Source organism: Musa acuminata, chromosome BXJ2-9 (genome assembly GCF_036884655.1).
Source record: "Musa acuminata AAA Group cultivar baxijiao chromosome BXJ2-9, Cavendish_Baxijiao_AAA, whole genome shotgun sequence".
NCBI lineage: Eukaryota > Viridiplantae > Streptophyta > Magnoliopsida > Zingiberales > Musaceae > Musa > Musa acuminata.
The window spans coordinates 16,291,866-16,315,155 of NC_088346.1; the positions used below are offsets into that span (position 1 = coordinate 16,291,866).

Below are 23,290 nucleotides of genomic sequence, written 5' to 3' on the forward strand. Positions count from 1 at the left end.
GTGTGATTTCAAGAGTGTGCCAAATATCGAAAGTCATTTCGCACATAGAAATTCGATTGTACTCATTTTTGTCCAAAGCGCAAAATAAGGCATTCATAGCCTTTGCGTTTAAAGAAAAAATACTTCTTCTCCAAATCCGACCATTCGTTCATCGGTTTAGAGAGAAGTTAAAAACTATTTTCAACAATATTATATAAATCCAAATTCATAGAAATCAAGAAAACTCTCATTCAAGTTTTTCAATAAGTGTAGTCCAATCCGTTAAACAACGGTGGACGAACAACCGATAAGCTCTCTTGAAAGCCATGAAGAGCCATTTCTCTCGGGTGTAAATCCGAAATGAGAAATACCGAGCTCTGATACTAATTGTTAGGATCAAGAGCACTAAGAGGGAGGGGTTAATTAATGCAGCGGAAAACTTTCGACGATTAAAACTGCATTCGTACGATAAAAGCGATTTTGGTAAGAAAGTCGATTCGTAAATCACTTTAACTTGTGATCAAGCGAGATTCAGTTAAAGCAAAGATATAAAGGTAGTTTGCAATTATGATGGAAATCAGAATGTAAGCGCAAACTGAAATATGATGTTCGTACGATAAAACTGATTTCCGTCTTAATGCGGATTTGGAAAATACTTAACTATGAAACACGTTCGTAAATGAACAGAAGGCAGTAAGCTACTGAGGAGGTTTGCAGTAAAGATAAGATGCTCAAAGTAAATACAAACTGAGATTTAGAGTGGTTCGATCAAACGTGACCTACATCCATTTCGGCTTCCTCCTCAAACGAGGTCACCGACGTCTACTATAAGCCTTCCTTCAATAGGCGAAGGCCAACCACCCTTTTACAGTTTCACTCCTTTTGATGGGCTTAGGAGACAACCCTTATAGAATTTCTCTCCTCACTTGAAAGCTCAAAACTTGGAAGAAAAGAGGGAAGAGAACTTCTAGCCTTTACAACACTTTTGAGATCTAAAAATCACAAAGTAAGATTGGATTTTTGGTGCTTTTGGTTTACCCTTATATTGTTGAAATGGTGGGGTATTTATAGGCCCCAAACTAGTTTAAATTTCAAACTCAAAACTGTCATCTCCAGAAATTTCGGGGTTTGGCAGTTGCACCGCCTGATTGGGGTGATTGCATTGCTTGGCAGAGCTCGGAGACTGAGCCTCTGGGCGGTGCCACCTCCTGTCAGAGGCGGTTGCATCGCTTGGCAGAGCTCAAAGACTGAGCCTCTAGGCGGTGCCACCTCCTGTCAGGGGCGGTTGCACCGCTTGGCAGAGCTCGGAGATCGAGCTCAGGCGGTTCCACCGCCTGTCAGGGGTGGTTGCACCACTCAGTCTCGCTCGGAGACTGAGCCCAGGGGGTGCCACCGCCTGACTAGGGCGGTTGCACTGCCCAGTCTCGCTCGGAGACTGAGCCCAGGCGGTGCCACCGCTTGACCTAGGCGGTTGCACCGCCCAGCTTTCTTGGGAGACCATATCCTGGGCGGTGCCATTGTCGACCCTCGCAATGCCACCGCCTAGCAGGAATTCTGGTCCGAATGGGTTGATCTATTCGGCCCAATTTAGGTCTATCAAGGGCCCAATTGCCCTCAAATTAATTTAATAGGATCACCTCCCATTCCTAACTTAATCTACATACTAACTATGATATTTCTTAAGACATTTACTGCAACTTGCTCTAGTGCGTCAATCGCTTCTTCCGGTGAACTTTCGGTGAACATCCGACGAACCTTCGGCGATGCTCCGATGGACTTCCGGCAAACTCCTGGACTTGCAATGATCCACTTGGCGAGTTCCGACGAGCTTATTTGGCAAGCTCCTGGACTTCTCGGATTTGTTCCCGTAGAACCTCTAACGATCATCCGGACTTCCGTCGAACTCTCGAACCCCCAACGTGATCATGGTCTTGACTCCGGCGCAACTCCTACTACATATTTTTCTTCCATCGTAGTTAATCATACACATGTAAAACAAAACTTCGATCAAGACAATTAATCCTAAGCAATTAACCAAGTTGTCCGACATATCATTGGTCCCTCCACACTTCGTCCGATTCTTCGGCGCATCGTCCTCTCCTACGGCCTATTCCCCAATCGGCCAGTTGACTCCACAAGTCTGATATCTTTGGCACAATACCCGCTCTTCTTGGCTCAATGCCCGAGTCCACGGCCTGAAGCCTTCTGTCGATATGTCGACCGATCAACCGGCCCGACGTCCAATCTTCTAACATGTTCCTCCGGCACAAAATGATTTTTCCTGCTTTAATTGTCTCATCCTGATCGAAGCATCATACGTCACTCAAAATACAGATTAAATCATAAACATATATCAAGTGGTTTCATCATCAAAATACGAGATTCAACAGTACTTCTTCTTTTTGTTGATGACAAAGGGAGAGAAGATACGATGATATAAGAATCATACATGGTAAGATGTAATATACTTTGATATTTTGATACCATGATGATTTAAAATATTTATGATAATGCATGCAAAACTTATGTTAATGATACATGCAATGCAATAATATACATATAATGTATGAAATATTCATGATGAAATATTGTTTTGACTTCAAATTCAAGGTTCTATCAATATGATATATTTATAGAGGGAGTTATTAACTTCGTCGTTAATTAGTTGTCATTATAAAAAAAGAGATTGTTGAATCTCGGATTTTGATAATAAAACCAATTGATATTATTTATTTGATGTACATTTTGAGTTGGAAGCCTGATCTAATCTACATGTTTATTTGATAGGTGATTGCCTGGCAATCACCTATGACTAATATGTTTTGTTACAGGACAAAACCTTAGTGAAGTGACCTGCTTTACTACTACACTTTCTACGGGACAAACCTTAAGATACCCCAACTCTTCATCGAGCTGATCAATAACCTGCTTTACTTTCTACTTTCAAAGAATTTTGAGAATAGAAAGCTTGTAGTATAAATCTCTTCTGTGCTTTGCTCTTATCAATCTTTCTTCGGTAGCTTAGTCACCCTATTTTGATATATTGTTGTCAGTATCATAGTAGTGTTCCTCAGATATTATTATGCACAACTAAGAGACAAGGAGGATCACATCGTGTAATTATCTAGCATATAGTAGGTCAAACTGTAATTTGATCTACCCAATGCAATCGAGGAGGTAATCATTTATGTGATATGTGTGATGAAGATTTATATAAATATATTGAAATTGATATATAATTTTAGATTGTATTGATGATTATCAGTTTACTGTTTAATTCAGGCTTATCTAATTTAATGTCTTAGCATATTTAACCTAAGAGCAATAGCGGACCGCCCATGGTGCGGTTTCGGCCTCTCGTCGGTCCTCTTAACGGATTGGGCTTCGTTATTGCTACTTCTTCCGGCTCGACGCGTTCTTCTCCGCTTGGCATCTCCTTCTCCTCCGAAGTGAAGCCGCTTGTCGCTCCTTGCACCCCCCGCTCTCAGTGCGAGGGCCCATGGCGCCGCCCAAGAACAAGGGCGACGAGAAGATCCTGAGCTACCTCGACGTGGTTATGAGGCGATCCGACCTCGACATCCTCCGTGGCCCCCATTACCTCAACGACCGCATCATCGAGTTCTACTTCGCCCACCTCGCCTCCCTCTGCCCCTCCCCGCGTGCCCTCCTCCTCCCGCCCTCCATCTCCTTCTGGCTCGCCAACTGCCACGACCCCCAATCCCTCCGCCAGTTCGCCGACCCCCTCCGCCTCCCCGATCGGGACCTCGTCCTCTTCCCCGTCAACAGCAACGTCGACGTCACCGTCGCTGGGGGCGGTTCCCACTGGAGCCTCCTCGTCTACTGCCGGGAGACCGGCGAATTCGTGCACCACGACAGCTGCCGCGGCGCCAATCGGTGTCACGGGGAGCGGCTTTTCCACGCCGTCAGCGGGTTCGTCGATGATGGCGGCGAGCCCCCGCGGTTCGTTGAGGGGTTCACGCCGCAGCAGACCAACGGGTACGACTGCGGGTTGTTTGTGATGGCCATCGCCAAAGTGGTCTATGACTGGTATGTCGCCCGTGGGGGGTGCGCGGACGGGGAGGACGGGTGGTTCGCCGCCTTGAAGGAGGAAGTCGATGCTGATGCGGTGGACAAGCTGAGAGACGAAGTTTTGAGGCTTATTTTGAGCTTGATGGAGCCTAAGTGATGGGTAACGACTTTGATTCTCTTGTTACTTGGCTTTACTTCAGCTTGCTGCTTTTTTCTTGCAACTGATGCATGAATGCCTGGAGTTAATTGCAGAAAGAGGATTAAGCCGTGAGTGGATTGTGATTTTGTCTGTTTTTGGTTGCTTTCTAGCTGCTACTTCTGCATATTGCTCAGTTTCTGGTTATTTTGGGTAGATAAAGTTGCTTGCAATTTGGAGGATCTCAGATTTAAAAGAATGTAGCTGTAGATCAGTAGAAAACCCACTCGTATCGAAAACCATTGTATTAGTTCAGGTTCAGCTTTATTACACTCAACCGTTTATGATTGTTGCTTTATTAGTGACATTATTTGGATTGTTACTCTATGTTTGTTTCTCTTACACTTTCATAATTTGTATGTACTAAACAACTGCAAAGGGTCCTTTCTGAATTGTAGCTTGTTGGTTTAGCATGATAATTCTTCTTTGCAACACTTACTCTTGTCCTGGTGTTCAATTGCTGATAGACAAAGAGAATACTGATTTATTTAATCCTAAAGAGTTCCAGGATCATAGAATTGCAAGTTCATTTTATTTTAATTGTTAACTGCATGTTATACAAGTACATGTGTGACCATCTTAATAACCAATCCCTTATTTGTGGTTTGAAAACATAGCCTATGCATATATATAGATTGGAATTAGGAAATCTAGTTCAGTTGAGCCTTTATTTGACTGCTTTTAAGATTCATCTTCTATAGCTACAAATCTTGATAAGAGAAGCTTCTGATGAACTTGTGAACTAGGATATCCTTAATCCAGTATTTTACTTGTCAAAGTTTTGGCATTTTAAGCAGTTCGTGCGGTAATCCGGAATTTGAAGAATGACATGGTACATTTGCTAGAAGTTCAAAAAGAAATCAAGGAACATAGAGAACAGAATAATGTTGTGTGAGATGTATTTATTTGAAACATATAAAATAACATGAACAAAAACAGGGGAACAGACAAAGAGAAAAACCAGTAAATGCAACTTGTAGCAAAGGAATTCCTATTCTGGAATTGTTTTGTAAACCAGACTTGAATCACTCTGTAACCATATTGGATCTGGAAGAACTTTCGTGCCTAGGAGCCTGGAGTACTTTTGGGAAGCATGCAGCCAAGGAGAGAATCAAAAGAGACTTGGATGCCTCCTTTTTTATTTATAGGAATTGTTTACTACGGTACGAAACAAACTTAAAGTAGCTTATGTTGAAGGCTTAAATAGTTCAATCCCTAGATCTTTTCTTTTTATATTTTTTTTATGGTAAATGTACTTATCCATTTCTTAACTTGGCCTTACATCCTGTAAAAGATCTGGAGTTAATTTTTCGAAATTCTTCACCTAACATTACAACATTAGGCTGGTTAATGGAGTCATGGACCAAATGTTGATGCTATCTATCTTCTTTTGGTGTGATTATCCTATATAGGGATGAAAAACTTGATCTAGCAAATTGGTTTATGACCTAGTTTAATCAGCAAGCTTTTTATCTTATCCTATCTTATTACTTTTGAGCTAAAGAGTATCTTCTTGTCTAAGGTACTAGTTCTATGACTATGTAAAAGAATGAAGTTTATCAGTGTGCTTCAAAATGGTTGTCTATATTGTGACTACTAGTTGTGTAATTTATAATTTTATACATACAATTCTAAACATGACGTAATGATGGGGTTGCCTTCAGTATAGGGACAAATACTTCCCTCTCCCTTGTTTTTCTTCTCTTTCCTGTCCTAGCTATTAACTAAAGGAGTGGAGCAACTCTCATATTATGTCTCTTTCATTCACAATTTGAGCTGTATAGCTGAATAAGGAGGATAAAACAAACAAATGTTTTATGCAGGTGCCTTTTGGAAAAAGAGTTAAAATCCCTTAATGACTGCCAACTAAGGTCCATTTTTTGTCCTCAATAGTTCATTTGTATTGGTCAACAAACTTTAATGATATCCATTTCTCTATGGAAACAAACACGTGGAAGATACTGAATGGATTTCTTTCTGAAAACAACCATATGGGAGGGACTGAAGAGTGGTCCTTTGTAGATGATTTGTTGCAGACAATCTAAAAATTCCATTAGTGTCCTGCAGAAATTTCTTTTCCGAATAAAAGGACCTATTGTGGCTTTACCAAGTTCTAGACACAGGCTTCGTTTTAGTGTAAGACATTTCATGAAGTGGAGTGAAGGAATGAATCCTATCATGATTCGATGAGATAATTGACCCATTAAGTTGAAGTTTCGATCATTGACCCGAAATATTTAAACTCAGATTGATAATAATAGATCCCTAAAGCCCTCTAAACTAATCCAAATCTTCTTTCACATTTAATATAGAAACTAAGATGTCATGGTTTTTTCTATTCTTTGTTAAGGTTTGTTATCGGTGCATGTGAGATCCAATCTTAATTGAGAATCTTACTTTTTTCGATTGCTCGCCATGTTCAATATTAGGTTCTCTTTAATACTTTTTATGTTAAGAGATGTGGAAGGATATTTGACATGGGTTATAGGATATATGAGTTGCTTAAACATTTTAGACTAATGATTTAAACCTATCAAATTTATGAAGTGTTGGGATCAGATCACGACAAATCTAGAAGGTTTTATGGTAGAAAACAGGTCCCTCGCAACATATTTAAAATGTTTCTCGTACAATGTCCTTGATAGAGTTGAACTTACACAGTTTTCTTAATTGCTATCCTGCTGTCAACAATTTACAACATCTATTCTACAGATGCGTTGGTTGGAACTCAGCCGCAGCTGCAAGTGCGGATATTTTGTCATACAACTGCCACCCAGATAAATAGTGTGTTTCTCTACTTTTGCGGACCAAAAATATGTACAATCTTGCAGACCAAGAATATGTGCAATCCTGAAGATAATAGTTACTTTTCGCGTACAGAGCTACGCTAAAAACAATGGTGGTTACACAGTGAAATTAGCCCTCCCTCCGAAGAGTGGGCACGAATGTGCTGCCCAGCATGTATGAGTTCATCTGCTTTTAAGTCCTTCCTCTATGTTCACGTTTTGCCAGTTTGATGGTTCAAACTGCACTTCTACTTGGTCTGTTATGTACTGCATTATTCTTCATGGCTTCTCTCAGTGTCAACACATCCTCCCATCTTTCTGCTGCAGCATACATATTTGATAGTGCAACGTAATCGTCGCAGTTGTCAGGCTTTTATGTTGATCCCTTCTCCAACTGCAGCAGAATCTTCCCAATCTCCCGCCCGAGCTTTTCGTGCTTGTAGATCCTGCAAGTGCCCAGCAAAGCCCTCCACACGATCGCGTCCGTCTCGATCGGCATTCTTACGAACGCATGTGCTTGTTCTACCATCCCAACTCGCCCGAGAAGGTCCACCATGCAACCGCATGAATGGCTCAACTCCGAACTTGCTCTTCATGGCGTCGAACAGGTAGAGACCCTCCTCGGCCAGCCCACGGTGGCAACACGCAGAGAGCAATCCTGTGAAGGTAACTGCATTGGGTCATAGGGCTTCCTTCACCATCTCTTCAAGCAGCTTCAACGCCGCCTTGCCTTCGTCGTGGTTCGCGAACCCTGCTACCAAGTCGCTCCATGTCAACACGTTTCTGTCCCTCATATTGTCGAACACTTTCAGGGCACTGGCAAGGCATCTGCATTTGGAATGCATGTCCGCTAATCCAGTGCCGATGGAACACATAATCTTCGTGATGCGTGACAGTTTTTGTATACGTAAGCATGTGTTGTGCTGCCCAAGGCCAGATTGCCGATCTGAAAACAGGCAGAGATCAGAGCGACGACTGTCCTGTCCGTGATCTCTAACCCCTGTTTTTAGCATTTCATCGAACAAGACCAATGCCTCTTCTGCGCGATTATTGAGACAGCAGCCCGTCATCAAAGCGTTCATCAATCATTTCTCAGTTAACATAAATTAATTATTATAAATGATATATAACAATTGGAATAGTTAAGATTCTTTCTTTTGAAATCTTAATGTTAAGATTATTATAATTTTATGATGCATAATTATGTTTTAATTTCAAAATTTTATGATTAGTAAATAATGATAATTAATTTATGATGTTAGAATGAATATTTGATTTATATTAATCTCTTAAGCTTAAGTAAATTTTAATATTTATTTAATTATTAAAATTCTTAATTTTGGATTAGCATAATAATTCTAATTTATTTAATTAAATATATCTATGTTTCAAGAATTATGTATAAATTTTTATAATGTAATTAGTTTTAAATTTAAGATTATGAACTAAAATTTTTAATTAATGGATTTGAATTATTCATTAATAATTTTAGATATTGAAATATAATTTGATAAGAGGAGTCTAATTTGAGTTTAACTTGAGTCAAGTTGATCTGTCAAACCGAATCAACTTAGCCTACGTGTTCATGTACAACTCGGCCCATATGGTTAAGTACAACCTAGCCCATGTGACTCGGCATGACCCAGCTTATGTGGCTGGGTAGGAGTAAACTCATATGGCAAAGTACAACCCAACCCATGTGATCATGCATGACCCAATCCAAGTGGTTAAGTACGATCCAGTCCATGTGACCATGTATGACCCAACCCATGTGGTAAGGTACGACCCAATCATATGACCAAGCATGGGCCAACTCATGTGGCTAGGTACAATCCAATCCATGTGGTCGGTTATGACCCTAACTCATATGTCTAGGTACGATCAATTCGTGAGCCAAGTATGACCTAGTTCAATAGTAAAGCTCAGCCCAACTTATAAGTGAGGTTTAGCCTAATCCATGAAGTTAATTCTGCCCAACTATGCGATTGGCATTAGACATATCGTTGTTCTTTTTATATAGCAAGTTGTACCACAACTCAACATATTATTTGTAACAGACATATGTAGCATATGTGATCCATCCAAGACTCAAGTGGGTTGGTTCGGTTTGGGTTAGCACTCGACATAGTCCAATTTTCTCTCTCTCTATTGGTTTGAGCTCGTTAATTAACTAAATCATATAGGTTTAATTGGTTAAAGTCGATTTAGGGTGATTCCAAACTAACTTGACTAGTTCAAACCTATTTGACCTAATCGAGATCAATCATATCTAAATTAGACTAGTCTGGGTGATTCTAGACTAGTTCTATAAGGATTTGAGGTTGGTTCCATTAGATCATAATCGAATTTAGTTTGGTTTAAGTCAATTGAGCTATTCCAATTAGGATTGTGGTTGAACGAGGACTATTGAGAGATTAATGTTTCATGCATTTAGGATTTGATGAATTTAAATATTTTATCTGAAGATATCATTTAAAAATATTTATTGGTTTTTACTTTTAGTTTATGATATTGATAGGATTATTATCATGTAGTAGATATGATTAGGCTAGTAGTTTATATTGGAAGTGTAACCTGAGGAGCTGCAGGCCAATGTAGAGCCACCAATTAACATAGTCTAGTATATTTATATTAAGTATGGTCTCTTATAATATTTAATCATATTAATTTTTTGATGAATGCGTGAGTGAATGGATGAATATAAATGAATGATCATGGATGTTTATGTATCCCTACCGAGGGCAGGTATCAAAGTAATGATTCTGAGGACCAGTTCGAATATGGGATCCTAGGGTTAGAATATTAGATTACCCAATTCATTTTTAAAATTTAGATTTTGAGAATTAGATTATAATGCAACTAAAATATGAATTTAAGATATTAGGATCATTTTAGCGAGTCAAATATGAGTTTCTTTAAAAAAAATAATTGATTAAAGATGTTACTTAAAGAGAATCTCGACTTGAAATGAGATTATAGAGATTATTGAGTAAAAGATCAAAATTTTTATTTTTTTTCTAAATTAAAATAAGTGTTCTATTAGTTTAGCTTATAAACTCATTTTATATTTTGAATATGATTTTGTCATTACCCTCTTCTCCCATTTTTACAAAGTAGATAAGGGTTGTTAATTTAATTATAGAATGTATTATTTTTCTTTTGAGATATATATGATAAATAAATATTATTAATTGACTTAGTTATTCCATGCACATATTAGATTTATATCTAATATCGAAAATAATAATAATAATAATAATAATAATAATAATAATAATAATTTGGTAATCAGATTAGAAATATTATATGATGCTTATGTTCATGGTAAAATATTTATATTTATATTTTATTTTATAAAAAAGTAAATAAATTAAGTTTTTGCACAAGTCTTATAGCATTTATTATTTTGACCATATCATTTTTATGTTGGAGATCTAAAATTCATTCATATAATTTTGTTATAAATTTAAAGTAGATTATACTGAAGGAACTTTGACATAATTCTATTATAGTTTCATATATTATTTTTGTTACCCTTTGTTCTAAAATATTATTTTATCTATAATTATGAATAGGGTAAATTTAATAAAACATATTTGTTACTACGTGGATTCTTTAGGATCGATGATTAATTATCTTTTATAGTTTTGTCTTACATTGTTATGAATGTTTATAGTTAACATATTTAGTTTTACTAATTGAAGATTATACTAAGTATCAATTATTCTCTCCTATGTAAAATTTTTGATAATTTTAAGTTCAAAATTTTATAGGATCTTTTAAAAATATAAATTAAAAAGTATTTACCTTTATAATTTTTGTTACCATATATTATTCTTAAAATTGAGATTAGATTTGACCGGATGGTTTGTAGAATTTATTATTGATATTAATAAAATATGTGCTTTTGAAGTTGAATAAATTTGATAGTGCATTGATATTTAAACTTAATTGTATGAGTAATTAATTTAAATAAATTTTTAATTTAATGTCAAATTAATTATCAGATATTATTTGTTTAATGTAATGACGAGTCTAATGAGAATTAAATATAATGTTATTTCTTTGACACATATAATATATAAATAATTTGAAATTATAAAAAAATATATGTTGAATAGTTGGATAATTTTTCTATCATTTTAATTGCTTTTGTTTGTTGAGTTGTATCTCAACTTATATTTTATGTCAATAATCAATTAATTTTTAAAACTTAAAAATTTTATTGATTTATTAGATATAGAATTTGATATACTTGTTATGGGTAATCTAAAATCAAATTTATTCAATAAGTTTCATTAATCTATCATGTATTTTATGTTAAAAAAATATATTTTTGACTTAAAAGTTTTCAAGTGATACATTTAATCAAAATATTTTTCAAGCTAATTTAGTTTTGTCCTTTGACTTAGTATTTTAAAAGCTAACTATATTGATTAATGTTATTTTTAATCAAATTTGGGACCAAAATTCTATTAAGTGAGGGAGAAATGTAATCACCGATAATTTCTCCCTTAGCATAAATTAATTATTATAAATAATGTATTGTTTTATTATTAACTTCTATGTTTGTGTACTATAGTTAAGGAAATGATTAAATTTGGTTTCCTTAATCAAATTATTAATTGATTTATTTTCTAATGATTGATTTGATTTGATTTTTAGGAAGTAAATAGTTTATATTTCATTTTCGTGTGTGAACTATAAGAAATGAATATTATATTTTTGTGTGTGAAAGTAAAATAAAAATAAGTTAAAAATTAAATTAAATTATTACCTACCTTTCGAATAGAAAGTATATTTATTTCTCCTATATAAAGGGGACTACTCCTCCCTCATTCCTCATCGAACCTAACAATTGGAGGATTGAGGAGAGGACTTCATGAGGAGATGATTTTGAGGAAAGGATAGCCGAGTAGAGGTAGGATTATTATTTTTAATTAATTTTAATTTATGTTTTGAAATCTTAATGTTAATATTTTTATAATTTTATGATGCATAAAGATGTTTTAATTTTAAAATTTCATGATTAGTAAATAATGATAATTGATTTATAATGTTAGAATGATTATTTGATTTATATTGATCTCTTAAGCTTAAGTGAATTTTAATATTGATTTAATTATTAAAATTCTTATTTTTAGATTAACATAATAGTTCTAATTTATTTTAATTAGATATATCTATATTTCAAGAATTATGTGTGAATTTCTATAATGTAATTAGTTTTAAATTTAAGATCATGAATTAAAATTTTTAATTAATAGATTTGAATTATTCTTTAATAATTTTAGATATTAAAATGATAAGAGGAGTTTAATTGGGGTTTGACATGAGTCAAGTTGATCTATCAAACCAAATTGACTTAGCCCATGTATTCATGCACGACTTAACCCATGTGGCTAAGTACAACCATGCCCATGTGACTCGGCATGATCCAGTCTATGTGGTTGGTAAAAGCCAACCCATATGGCAAGGTATGACTTAACCTATATGGCTAGGCATAACTCAATCAATGTAGTTATGTACGATCTAGTTCATATGGCCATGTATAACCCAACCCATATGGTAAGGTACGACCAAACCATGTGGCGAGACATGGGTCAACTCATGTGGCTAGGTACAATCAAATCCATGTGGCCATGTATGACCTAACCCATATAGTAAGGTACGATCCAACCATGTGGCCAAACATGGGTCAGCTCATTCAACTAGGTACGACCCAATCTATATGGTCAAATACAACCCCAACTCATATGTTTAGGTACGATCAACTCGCGAGCCAAGAATAACCTAGTTCAATGGTAAGGCTCAATCCAACTTATAAGTGAGGCTTAGCCTAGTCCATAAAGTTAAGTTTATCCGGCTATGCGATTGTCATTAGACATATCATTGCTCCTTTTATATAGCCCGTTATACCTCAACTCAACCTATTACTTAGAACAGGTATATGCAACGTATGTGACCCATCCAAGACTCAGGTGTGTTGGTTCGATTTAGGTTAGCACTATACGACATAGTTCAATTTCCTCTCTCTCTTGGTTTGAGCTTGTTAATTAGCTAAATCAGATAGGTTTGATTGGTTAAAGTCAGTTTAGGGTGATTCTTGATTAACTTGACTAGTTTAAACCTATTTGATCTAATTGAGATCAATCAAATCTAAATTAGATTAGTCGATTCCAGATTGATTCTATAAGCATTTAAAGTTGATTCTGTTACATCATAATCGAATTGAGTTTGGTTTAAGTCAATTGAACTATTCTAATTAGAGGCATAATTGAGAGATTAATGTTTTATGTATTTATTATTTGATGAATTTAAATGTTTTATTTGAATAAGTCATTTCAAAATGCTTTCTTAACTTTATGACATTAATATAGCTTTCTACATTTATGTATTAGATATGATCTCAAAAGCTTTCACCTTCACTTAAAACAGGTCAAACTATAATCTCACGGAACTGGGTCAGAATTAAGTAGCACAAAACTATCGTGCTTTAGAGCATTCTGTCATCGGGAAACTTTAGAGCAGTCTGTCATCAGGAAACGAATTTAAGTGCCTAAGAGAGGGTTAATTATTGGATGCTGTTTTTAGCAATATGAGTTCAAGTATGGTTTGTTGCGAAACTGCATGTATTATTAACTGTTTGCTAGCCATTCCAAAAAAGAGGATATGATGATCCTACTAAGATGTTCAAGAGTTTCAATGTATTAGAACTGGAAGTCCGATAAATGAATGCACAAAGAGAACATTTCTTTACTATAGAATATAACTATCAGCGAGCTCAGATGTATAAATGATGTGCATGGATTTGGACATGCGAATCAGATTTGACTGCATATCCAAGCGTCTAATTTTGCAAAAAAGAAAAGAGCAAAATGAATTAAGGGCACATGTACAGAAAAAATAACTTTGACGCTATAACATGAAACTGCAAGGCAAGAGTTTCAGCATGTGTGATGGGAAGCCTCAGCCTCGGTTCCCAAAAATATTTGCATGTGAAGTCATTCCATTTGATAATTAAAACTATACTACAGAATTGGTGGTGTTCATTGCTTATACATCTGATATGATTCACAGAGATGGACAAGAGAGTTCCTCAAACGTTGTACTTAAGTATGAGAATCTAAGATCTCCTTTGTTAATATCTACATCCATGGTTGACAAAAAAATTAGAATAAAATAAATATGAAGAAAAAAATATTTTGAGCAAAATTTGAAAGAAAAGAAAAGTGTGTATAATAAAAAGGTGCAAAAGCTTACCAGCCGTGACACTGCCGCTTCCAAAGATCTATATACAATTGCAGGCAGTTAAGCATTGAAACACTGGTGACACCAAGTTTGGAGTAAGTAGATACTCGAACACATAACTGAATGCACTTCTTAATGTAGTTAAAGAGGAGTCAACACAGAGTACACCACCATTACAACTAAACCGTAGTATCTCCAAAAAAGCAACTCCAAGAAGACATGTCGCTCTAACACCTATTATGCAAAGAAGAATTCAGATGGCATTAATATAGATTGTTTATGATGTGTTAAACTTCTCATTTTCACAAATCAAACTCATAAAACCCAACCATAACATAACAGGAGCACTTTGAACAAGCAGAAAGAAAATAAATAAATAAATAAATTAATTAATTAATTAATTAATTTTCCAGCATAAAATTTCACTTAAACCTGAAATTGTACTCTATCTCAACTTTTCCTGTCCTAATGCAGCAAAAAGAGCAGCTATTTCATTACCAATGTTGGGTTGTTTAGTGCATTTAGCTCACGATGAGTAAAAAATTTCTCTATTCTTTTGAGGGAAATCCTCCCTTGTATAAATAGGGAGAGAACATATAAATGCAATATAGCTTCTTCAATAATTTTTTTTAATCTCTTTTAACACTAACAATCTATGACATATGTGTCTATTATAAAAAAAAAGAAAATCATGCATGGAAATATAAGTAAGATTACAAATTAGAACTATTATCATTAATTACTTAGCAATCTAGTCGGAATTAGTTGATGATTTAGAGTTTTGACGTTTTGGATTTAGACTAGTCAGAAACCTATCTACTAGTCTTGTAGATTAAAAAAAGTTTAAGTAGTTGCCAACCTAAAAAACACAAAGTAGTACAGAAGGGAAACTTATCGATTACATCAAAGGTAGAGATCATCCCAGGTACATTAGAAAAGGCAGCTCTCAAGCATCAAATCAGTTTGTCTTGGAAAGGGATGGACGCTGCATATTTAATACCGAAGCTAATTATGTAATGCATACATGAGAAAATGTGGCATATATATATATATATATATATATATATATATATATATATATATATATATATATATATATATATATCAGAATCACTACTACAAAATAAGGCAAAATATATAGTTATTTTAGACTTGGAAAGACGTTTCACTTTCTAGAAAAAGAAGAGGAAGACCATTGATCTTATAATACGTGACCGGTGTACTTACTTCAACACAATAAGCGTGGGCCTCTTCGAGAGAACACCGTCTAGGTTGAATCTATCTAAAACGTAGCTGGTGCGAAATGCAGACCACCGCGGTAAACTGAGCATCGTGTTAAAGGCTAGGTTGAATCTATCCAAAAATAGCATCATTAGCGCAACCATGAAAAGCAAGTTCCAGGATGACAATATTATACAGCATTATAATGATATATTTCCATTAGCTTACCGATGGTGGTGTTCCTTTTGCAATGTGTTGAACAGCCACAGACCATTCCCCATTCCACAAGTATGGCCAAGCTACAGCTTGAAGAGCTGTCGTGTCAATGCTTCCAGAGTGTTCAATGACGTGGACCCTGGTTTTGTCGGTATCTGATTTTGTTGAATTGGTGGTGCTAAGCCGAACAAGACAATATAGAAGCATAGATTTCGAAACAGCTTTAGTAGAGAAGGCTCAACATTGGCTGCAGGATCAAACTCAAAGCAAATTTCGACAACTGCAGGCAATAATGGCCCCAAGAAATCAGCACCACTCCTGCAAATCCGAAAGCATTATACTGAGAAAAAGGAAGAAAAGAGTCAAAACGGAAAAGAACTCCAGATGATCCTTTTTAAGTAACCAAAACTCCAAAGTCCAAACATTCCCAAGGCTGCTATGATCTAAGACGGCACGGCACGCCACGCCAGCACCCGGTGCTCGCTCAATATTCTCTGCATCATCCATATTAATCAGCAATACCAAACACAATCAGGTGGCTGCTCAGGCGTCAAGGCCCTAACAAGACATGGTATGCGGATAGGCGTGCAGTGCAATAAGGTTGACATAAAAGCCTGACACCCATCAGCACTCTACCTTCCACTTTTTGATTCGGCAAGCCACTGCCACATAAGAGCATGAAGACCATAGCCTATTGGCGGTAATCAGACCTCAGTTTTGAGCTACTAAGACGAGAGGCAACCAGAAGAAACCCTGCAGGGAGTCTCTAAAATATAAACTGAAGAAGTTAGCAAAACTATGAGAAGTTACAAGCCTGCAAAATAGCACATAATCTGTAGTCCAAACTACAAAGAAACACCTAAACACATACTTCTACACGCTCTGTAGTAGTTTCTTGGGGGCAGTGTTTTGCCTTCTTCCAATCCGACATTCTTGAGTTCATCTAAATAGTTTCTGGTCACTAGAACTATTGTCTCACGATAAGACTAATCAAAACCCAAACAAACCATGCGAGATACCGCATCAAGTAGCTGAAACATTTATGAAAACAGTTGAACTTGATTGCCACAATATGGATGACAATAGTTACCACAGAAGCAATTGAAATGATATATCAAATACTAAGCAAAGCGCAAAAAAGACAAACAGCATTATTCACTAGCATATACATTCTTAAGAGACAAGGGTTCATACTCGGAGACGCAATAAACATGGAGCAGAAGCTATCACCTTCTTCAAGACTCTCAATGAAGAGGGGAAATATCATGTCTATAACTTCCCACTTTTTAATGGATGAGCTCAAGTCAGCAAGAAGACATACGATTGAGCTGCACAACAGGAACAGCCTGTTTTTTTTTTTCCATCCTGCAATATAACATATGCTTTGTGAGAATCCAACATAAATTGGTTAAACAAAGAAATACTCAGATGATACCGAAATGAGATATGGCATGGCGGCTAAAAGCTCAATAATGAGATAGTAATAAAAAGAACATTTTACATTAGACGACAAATCACATAGCTATATCAACGTGAAAATTTTTAGCGTATATTGTTTATTCTAGCTAAAAAATCAATAAGCTTATAAAATATGATGTGCCACAGCAATCTAATAACCTCAAGTAATTCTCTCATGTTGGAAAAAATAAAAAATAAGAAAAATTATTGAAGAAGCTGTTTTACATTGAAGCTATTCTCCCCTTATTTATAGGGGATTAAGAGGGAGGATTTCCAGAGTAGAGAAATTTTCTCGTTCTAGCGGAAAGGACTAACATAGTTCCATGATTATTTCTCAACACACCAGCTTGTTCCGAAGAGCAAACTTCAAAAGCGAATGATATCTGTTCACAACTTGGTGTATAATAGGAAGATCAATATCCACATCCAAAAAACAAAAAAAAAAGAAACTAGAAGCAAACCGAGCACAAGCGGTCAGGACAAGGGGCTTCAGAGGAATGTGCAACACTCTCAAGAGCTGGCCTCCGCAAGACAGTGCTATTTGGCTGATTCCACCGAGTAATGTCCTGAACAGCTCCTCACATATTTTCAATTTCCACCATAAAGAGAGTATACAAGCTTCAGCAGCATCCAGGAGTAAGGCAAGTGTTCGACGCAATACATCTTTGGAAGATTTCCCATCCAAATCAAGAGAAACGAGGCTCTTTATCTGCACTGCTATTGCTGCTTGACAAGAAGACAATTCTGTGTTTATCCTAGCTTTCAGCTGCGATCCCTGTTCTCTCCAATACACTGCAGGTAATATGTTTTCTTTTATCTTTCTTGGTGTTTTTTCATTTTTTTGGTCTATCACTCATCTATTTAGAATACTTCTTTAAGTGTGTGGTCGTTCAAAGCTCTCGTTGTTTTGTCTTTGTCTTTGCCTAGTAGTACCAAGAACGCACGTCGACGATGAGTACGCCACAGCATCAGAAAAGGATCCAAAGATTTTTGGTGACAACATCTCGTAATCCAAGCCAAAACCTCTTACTCAGTTTGTCAAAGTAAGTAGCTGCATATTTTTGTGGTTTTGTTGAAGTACTAATCATATATCTGAAAGTTTAACTTGGTATTGTTGTTCTTGTAGGAACTAAAATTTGTCTTTCCCAACTCAACAAGAATGAATCGTGGTGTTCAGGTGTGTTTTTTGTTCTTTTCTGAATACATTGTGGTACTATTACTTTATTAATGGCAAAGCTAATGATTTAGATAATTCTTGCCCAATTTTGTAGGCTTGAATTTGTAGTCTTTGCCTTATAGGCAAGCTTACTCAAGCTTAATCAAACCCTATTGCCCCTCAGCAAGTCGAGTCTGTATAAGTGTAGGTTGTCATGGATCAGCACATTTACTTTTGTAGTCTTGGTGTTGTCGTTTGGATGGATTACAGTAATTGCTTAAAATCTTATAAATCCTTCGACCTAGACATCTTTATATTAACATTTTGATTTCATTAGAGAATGTCCACTTTGTGGTTGCACAGATTTGTGTGTTTATTCATGCATGCACCAACTCTTATGTTCCTTCTCTTCCACACTGCTTATGTAATATGTTAGTTTTTCCTGTTTGATATGCCCTGCTACTTGATAGTTGTGTATCTCGATGGGCTGCACCCACTAATGAAATCTTTGGAATAGCTGTTTTCTTTTATGTCAACTTATAACATATTCTGTCATAGGTGATCTCGGAAATTATTGAATCTTGTCGTGCATGAACATCGGGGTGAACCAGATGGTTTGATTGTTTGCCATTTGTCATTTGCTCCAACTGCATACTTTGGCTTGCTCAATGTGGTATGTACAAGTACTTTTCTTTTCTAGATATTTGAAGATTGTTGACACACTCATATATTTTATTATTATCTTTCAGGTGACGATGCATGATATTATGAATAAAAACGTAGTGGGAACAATGTCTGAGGCTTATCCACACCTAATTCTTGACAATTTTACGAGTAAGGTATGCCTAATTTTTTTGTTTTTGTGTAGCTTAATTTATTTGCTAAAAGGAGTTTGTTGCTTGGTTGGTGGTACATTCATGTCCTATCTTTTGTTCTTTATTATAAAGCTGGGAACTATGTGTGGAAATGGAAAGACATCAGAATCTGGATAAGTTAATGTCTTTGACTTTAGTGGTCAATTAGTTCTAAGGTTTTAGGCATAGTTTGTGGCTTTGGCCGATTTTATTATCATATACTTGGATATTGATATCACAGGCAAGATTGATCCAATTTGGATCAATTTCTTCGTAGTATAGTTAGCAAACGTTGAAAATGACTACAATTGATTTAAGTATGGAGTTATCCTAGTTTAGTTGATTTCAAAATTTCACTAGGAGAAAAAGATGGGAGTAGGAGGGGAATGAGTAGAAATGGCGAAGCCATCACACGGGGATAAAAAAAGTATATGAAAAATTATTTGTTTCTTTTTGTTGCAATCATCGTATTTGAATTTGTCACTTTATCCTTGGGCATGTAAAATATGTTGGGAGAGAAAAATTATTGAATATCATATTTTAATGATAAAATCAATTGAGAAGTTTGTGATCTAATATGTATTTTGAGTGATACAGTACTAACTTCAATCAAGAAAAGATAAATTGATTGAAATAGGAGGAATCGAATATTGGGCATGAGTTAAACATATCAAGAGATTAAACATCGAGTTGGAGGATCGATCGACATGCTAGCAGAAGGATTTCGTCCCGTGAGTTTAGGTATCAGGCAGAAGGATTGAACATTGCGCTATCGAAAGTTACGAGTCAATGATATGACCCAGATTTATAAAAAGAATAAACATAATAAATTTCTTCTTTTTTTTTCATCTTTGAATTTAAATCCTTATCTTTTAAATAGTAAATATTTTATTAATTAAAAAAAAAAATACATTTCTTGGTAGAGTCACAAGTCTCTTCCACCCAAGCTTCAGATCTATTACAAAGTAGTAGATTACTCTGAAAATAAATATAAGATAAAAATATATCAAAAACTATACATACTAGTAGGAATCTTAAAAAAATCATAATAATAATTTTTAATATTCATGAAATAAAAATAAATATCAATAATTCTATAAGAAATGATAATATATTGATTCATCATAAAATTAATGCATCAGAAAAATGATAATAATTTCTTATATAATAAATAAAATCATGTATCAGTCACATACAACACATACATAATAACAAAGGTGTATATCACCCGATGGTGCACTCTCCCAATAATAAATAGAAAGACATATTTCACAGGATAGATTCCTCCCACCATATCACACTCCTAACAGCAGATAGAGTGGCATCTCTTACCCGTGGAGATACGTTCCTCCTAACAATGGATGGAGGAATGTCTAATCATCACATCTAACGGCTCACTAATCCTCGAAAGGAATCACCATACCTACCCTCGACACTTAAATATCTATGATTATTTATTTACACTCATCCATTCACTTATGCATGCATAAAAAAATCAATATGTTAAATATTATGATAGGTTATACTTAATGTAAATTTGTTAGACTATGTTCATTAGTGGCTCTACAATATGATGGGCTCGCAGCTCCTTTCACAAGTTACACTTCTAATATGAACTACTAGCATAGTCATATCTACTACATGGTAACATTCATATTAATATCATAAACTCAAGAAAAGTAGAAAATCAATAATTATTTTTAAATGATATCTTCAGATAAATCCTTTAAATTCATTAAATCATAAAGACATGAAACATCAATTTTTTAATAGTCCTCAATCAACCAAAACTCTAATTGGAATAGCTCAATTAACTTAAACCAAACTCAATTTGATTATAACTTAAACTAAACTAATCTCAAATCCTTATAGAACCAATCTAGAAGCATCATAGACCGGTCTAATTTAGATTTGATTGATCTCAATTAAGTCAAGTGGGTTTAAACTAGTCAAGTTAGTTTGAAATCATTCTAAACTGGCTTTAACCGATTAAACCTGTCTGATTTAGTCAATTACGAGCTCAAACCAATAAAGGAGAAAGAAATTAGACTATGTCGTATAGTGCTAACTTAAACCAAACTAGCCCACGTGAGTCTTGGATGGATCACATGCGTTGCACATGCCTATTCCAAGTAAAAGGTTGATTTGAGTTATAACGGGCTAGATAGCGGAGCAACGATGCATTTGACAACATGAGTTGGGGTCGTATGTGACACATGAGTTGAGTTGTACCTAGCCCCATGAGTCGGCTCATGCTTGGCCATGTGGTTGGGTCATACCTTACCACATGGACTAGGTCATGCTCAGTTACATGGGCTAGGACGTACATGACCATATAAGCTAAGTTGATTCGATCTGATAGATCAATCTGACTCAAGTCAGACCCCAATTAGACTCATATTATCAAATAAAAATTTAATATTTAAAATTATTAAAGGATAACTCAAATCCATTAACTAAAAATTTAAATTCATGAGCTTAATTTGAAACTAATTATATTATAGAATTTTACACATAATTCTTAAAACATAGATATATCTAATTAAATAAATTAAAATTATTATGCTAATTCAAAAATAAAAATTTTAATACTTAAATCAATATTAAAATTCACAGCTTAAGAGATCATTCTAACATCACAAATCAATTATTATTATTTACTAATCATGAAATTTCAAAATTGAAACATCATTATGCATTATAAAATTATAATAATCTTAACATCAAGATTTCAAAATATAAATCAAAGGTAATTAAAAAAAAAAGGATCATACCTCTCCTCGGCTATCCGTTTCTTGATATCATCTCCTCGGAAAGTCCTCTCTTCAATTCTCCTATCGTTAAGCTCGATGAGGAATGAGGGAGGAGTAGTCTCCTTTATATAAGAGAAGATATGATATCCCTAGAAGGTAAGTAATAATTTAATTCTTATTTTTAATTTATTTTTATTTTTCTTTCATACACAAAGAGAGAAATATAATATTTATTTCTCATGCTTTACACACCAAAATGGAATGTAAACTATTTACTTCCAAAAAATCAAATCACTCATTAGGAAATAAATCAATTAATAATTTAATTGATTAATAGAATTTCTAACTTATCCACATGTTAAGGAAATCAAATTTAATCATTTTCTTAACTATAGTGCACAAACATATAAGTTAATAATAAAACAATACATCATTTATAGTAATTAATTTATGTTAAGGGAGAAATTATTGGTGATTACAGTCAACATGCCGATTAGGCAATACGTTGAAGGAGAGGACGATGCGTTGAAGGATCATATGAAGTGCTAGAAGAACCAATGATATGCCGGATAACATATGATTCGTGCTTTGTAATAATTTATCTATCTTAAGTTAATTTAGGTCTAATTGAGTTGGTATTAGGGTGAAACAAAACCAACTCAATTAGGGGCCAATTGGCTTGAATCAGGGCATAATTGGGCTTGTTGTTTGGTCGATTCAATGTCTTATAGCAAGGTCTGACGGTGGTACCACCCAAACTAGGTAATGGTATCACCCAAACAATCGCCTAAACTGTATCAATCGATGGTACCACTAGACTAAGCGGTGGTATCGCTCAGACATAGTCTCCTAAATTATGTCAGGCGGTGGTATTGCCAGACTGGGCAGTGGTACCGCCCAATATTAGTGTGTCAAGTGATAGTATTACTAGACTGGACGGTGGTACCATCCAATGTCAAAATTGATAAGCGGTGATACCACTAATACCTCAAAATCTTGAGGATTTGAATTTTGGATTCACTTTTTGAAGCCATTTGGATTCAGTGAACACATGAACTAAGAACATAAATTGGGGAAAATGCTATTGTAATCTTGAGAGTTCTCCTCATCTTCTCTAAAAGTGTAATTTCTGTTTAAAGGAGGGTTGAGTGATTGTAAAGGTTATCTCTTAAACTTGTGAAAAGAAGAAAAGGGTTATAAGAGGATAGTTGGTCTTCACACATTAAAGAAAGATCGTTAGTGGATGCTAGTGACCTCAATGGAGGAGGAATCGGGAGTGGACGTAGGTCACAATGACTGAATCACTATAAATCTGGTGTGATTTATTCTTTGCTATTTTTATTCTACTTTCTCTTTATATTACTTACTGATTTAGTTGGACAATTCATTTT

At 35.2% G+C, this 23,290-nt stretch overlaps 2 protein-coding genes, 1 long non-coding RNA gene and 1 pseudogene across 7 annotated transcripts; 2 read left to right on the forward strand and 2 right to left on the reverse strand.

Annotated features, from left to right (window-relative positions):
• Positions 1-3,361: 3,361 nt before the first annotated feature.
• LOC103973575 (NEDD8-specific protease 1) lies at positions 3,362-7,272 on the forward strand. Its single transcript, XM_009388183.3, has 2 exons — positions 3,362-4,168; positions 6,917-7,272. Exon 1 carries the CDS (start codon positions 3,479-3,481, stop codon positions 4,163-4,165), a length of 687 nt encoding a protein of 228 aa, XP_009386458.1. The 5' UTR covers positions 3,362-3,478; the 3' UTR covers positions 4,166-4,168; positions 6,917-7,272.
• Positions 7,273-7,670: 398 nt separating this feature from the next.
• LOC135622014 (pentatricopeptide repeat-containing protein At1g50270-like) lies at positions 7,671-8,060 on the reverse strand. The gene has a single exon (XM_065123641.1). The coding sequence runs from the start codon at positions 8,058-8,060 to the stop codon at positions 7,671-7,673; it is 390 nt and encodes a 129-aa protein (XP_064979713.1).
• Positions 8,061-13,911: 5,851 nt separating this feature from the next.
• LOC135621960 (uncharacterized) lies at positions 13,912-17,941 on the reverse strand. Of its 5 annotated transcripts, none has more exons than XR_010490971.1 (6): positions 17,598-17,941; positions 16,909-17,043; positions 15,691-16,709; positions 15,469-15,594; positions 15,144-15,226; positions 13,912-14,475 (listed from the first exon to the last, which is right to left on the reverse strand). It is a non-coding gene; the product is annotated as an uncharacterized LOC135621960 (long non-coding RNA). The 5 variants fall into 5 exon arrangements; XR_010490970.1 differs by having other exon boundaries at positions 16,873-17,043; XR_010490969.1 differs by having other exon boundaries at positions 15,691-16,444; positions 16,550-17,043.
• LOC135622015 (U3 small nucleolar ribonucleoprotein protein imp4-like) lies at positions 17,940-19,284 on the forward strand (annotated as a pseudogene).
• Positions 19,285-23,290: the final 4,006 nt, after the last annotated feature.